This window comes from Chaetura pelagica, unplaced genomic scaffold, assembly GCF_000747805.2.
Source record: "Chaetura pelagica isolate M959 unplaced genomic scaffold, ChaPel_1.0 scaffold119, whole genome shotgun sequence".
Classification (NCBI taxonomy): Eukaryota; Metazoa; Chordata; class Aves; order Apodiformes; family Apodidae; genus Chaetura; species Chaetura pelagica.
In genome coordinates, this window is record NW_009954406.1 from 2,134,967 (window position 1) to 2,137,485 (window position 2,519).

The 2,519-nt window shown below is 44.9% G+C and overlaps 1 protein-coding gene across 1 annotated transcript in view; it reads left to right on the forward strand.

The window, feature by feature from the left end:
* The first annotated feature begins 2,178 nt into the window (after nt 1-2,178).
* The window catches only part of RCN1 (reticulocalbin 1, EF-hand calcium binding domain), a 147,295-nt gene continuing 146,954 nt past the window's right edge, over nt 2,179-2,519 (forward strand). The window contains exon 1 of the mRNA XM_010004266.1: nt 2,179-2,297. Within this exon, the coding sequence (XP_010002568.1) occupies nt 2,179-2,297 (119 nt within the window). The remainder of the gene's footprint in view (nt 2,298-2,519) is intronic.

Genomic DNA, 2,519 nt, shown 5'->3' on the forward strand with positions numbered 1-2,519 from the left:
GCCCCGGCAGTGCTGCCCGGCCGGGGAAGCAGGACCTGCCGGGGCTGCCGAGCCTGGATACTTCCAAACGAAACGCTTGCTTTTCTTTTCCTTTTTTTCACCTAACAGCAGCTTCCCAGCCCCCACTCGCCTTCCGAGGAGGCTGCCGCCCTCCTCACCCTCCAGCCTGTTTTTCCTTTTCCTTCTATATTATTTTTTTTCCTTTCTATTTTTATTTTTTTTTTAAAGGAAAGTGGTTTTTCGACTTCCCAAATTTCTCCGCTCGCCTTTTTAATGAGAAGCAGCGCTGCTGTGAGGTGCTCGGCGTTGCCCCTTCCCAAAGCCCTGCCCTCCTGCCGGGTCAGGCCGCCCCCCCTTCCCACGGACCGACACCCTCGCCCGCCCGAGGTGCGTCCTGGGACGCCGCGGCCCCGGCAGTGGCTCTCGGCACGGACTTAGTGGCCCTTTGAAGTTTTCTACTTTAAAATCCGCACAGGATTATTGTAACTAACATTTTTCTGCATCTATTTTTTTTTCTCCCTCCTTTTTTTATTTTTTTATTTTTTAACTATTCCAAACTAAAAAGAAAAAAAACAAACGGGCATAATAAAAAAGGTGTGTTTTTTTTTTAAACAAGGTAAGTAACTATTATATATGACAAGGCTTTTTGTTTGTTGGTTGGTTTGTTTTTCCTAATTAAAATAATTTTGATTTTTTGTTGTTTTTTACGTGATCTCGTGCCTGGGTATTGATTTGTTTTAAACAGCAGCATTTGTTTCCCTTTCGTATTTTGTTAGGTGTTGAAAGCAGAAAGTGCTGAGTTAGAGACTCCGGTATCGTCTCGTTGTATTAATATCTGGGCTGCAAACTACCTTTTTTAATACCCAGAAAAATGCTTAAAGTCCTCTTGTCCAGTTCGGTCTAAAACTGAAGAGATACACAAATCCTGACGTCTTAGACTACAATGCGTTTGCCTTCAGGACACTTAATGCCTATTTGTATATGTAGAGACAGTGTTTGAAACCTATAATGCACAGGACACTGAGTTAAGTGGAGCTTTTCTAGTTTATAAACAATCTGCAAAAAGTTTGGAATCGATTTAACCTCTTTTATGTCGGCCTCTTGCATAAGGCACAGCTTTGTGTGGCAGGTTAAAACAGGGGGTTTTTTGGACCCTGCCGAAGTCGCTCTGAAACTAGAAGATGAATATACATCTTTCTGTACGAGAAAGCCTTTGATTAGATATATGTGAAAAGTGTCATGCAAGCGGAGCCGCTCGAAAAGCCTTCAGAAAAGAAGGAGGGGGTGGCAGCTTAGCGCATCCTGACGGGCTTTTTAAATGCTATTGATTGGGACAAGCTGTTCAAAACCCCAGTAACAGTTAATCTGCCTGTTAATCAAGCCACTAAGGAGCTCAATGCGAGTTTTATTAGCAACTGGAGAACACAGGCAGCAGAAAGGATCAAAAGCCTACACCCTTGATATTTGTAAAACCAGCCTTTCCCAAAAATATATTTTCAATTACAGAGTAATTCGGAGCTTATCAAGGGCTCGCTCGCAGCCCCGCGCAGATGGTTCCGCAGGAGCTGCCAATACCACGAAACCAAGTAAAGCAGCATCGCACCGCGCTGGCCCTGCCGAGCTGCGGGGTTTAAAAATAACGCGGTTACGGGGGCGGGGGGGTGTCCCGCTCTCTCCTCTCCTCCACCTCGGGCTCTCCTGGCCTCCCGAATTAACAGCAAAAACCTAAATTTGGCAAAGCACGAGGAACCGAGAGAAAAAACTCCTCGAATTCACGTCAAGCGTGTTATTGGGCGGAGAGCTCTTTTTCTTTTAGAGGGCATATTTGATTGATCGCGGCAAGTTTGCAGGGAACGTTTCCCTCTCTCCGTACTTTTGGTGCAGCCGCACATTTAATTCCTAAAAGAAAGAAGGTTAAATCGCAAAGGCGTAATTTGGAGAGCTTGAAAGTTGAATTTCAATTAATTTCGTGACCAAAAAATATTATTATATCGGCTAAAATCAACATTTGATCTTGTCATTTTTAATGCAAACCGATTGCTTTATATGTCAGCGAGATATGCATATAAAAGACTATCTGGTCAGAGGTAATTATGTCACAGCTTTTTCTCGGCATGACAGCTGGATAAACACCATCTCCAATAAACATCTCTAATTAGGGAGGAGGATCTGAGATAGATGGTGTTTGATTTATTACTGAAGGAGAATGTCCATTTACCGGTATATTATAGTGAAGCATCACCGGGAGCGTTCCCGCTAAGGCACCGTAAGGAATATTTGGAGATGATGGAGGACAGGTAAGCGGTATTTTAGGCTATACGCTCTTATTTTGTTTCGTGTTATTTTGGAGGAAAAACGACTTTTCTAGGGTACCTCTCTCTCTCATTGACTCCCTGATTTAGCCGGGGCACCTGGGGCTGGGAAGGCAAGCCTGAGTTTAGGGAGAGAAATATTGTCCCCTCTCGGCTACCTCAGGGCGACCGAGCCTCCGTGGCGACCGGCGAGCCCCGGCGTTACCC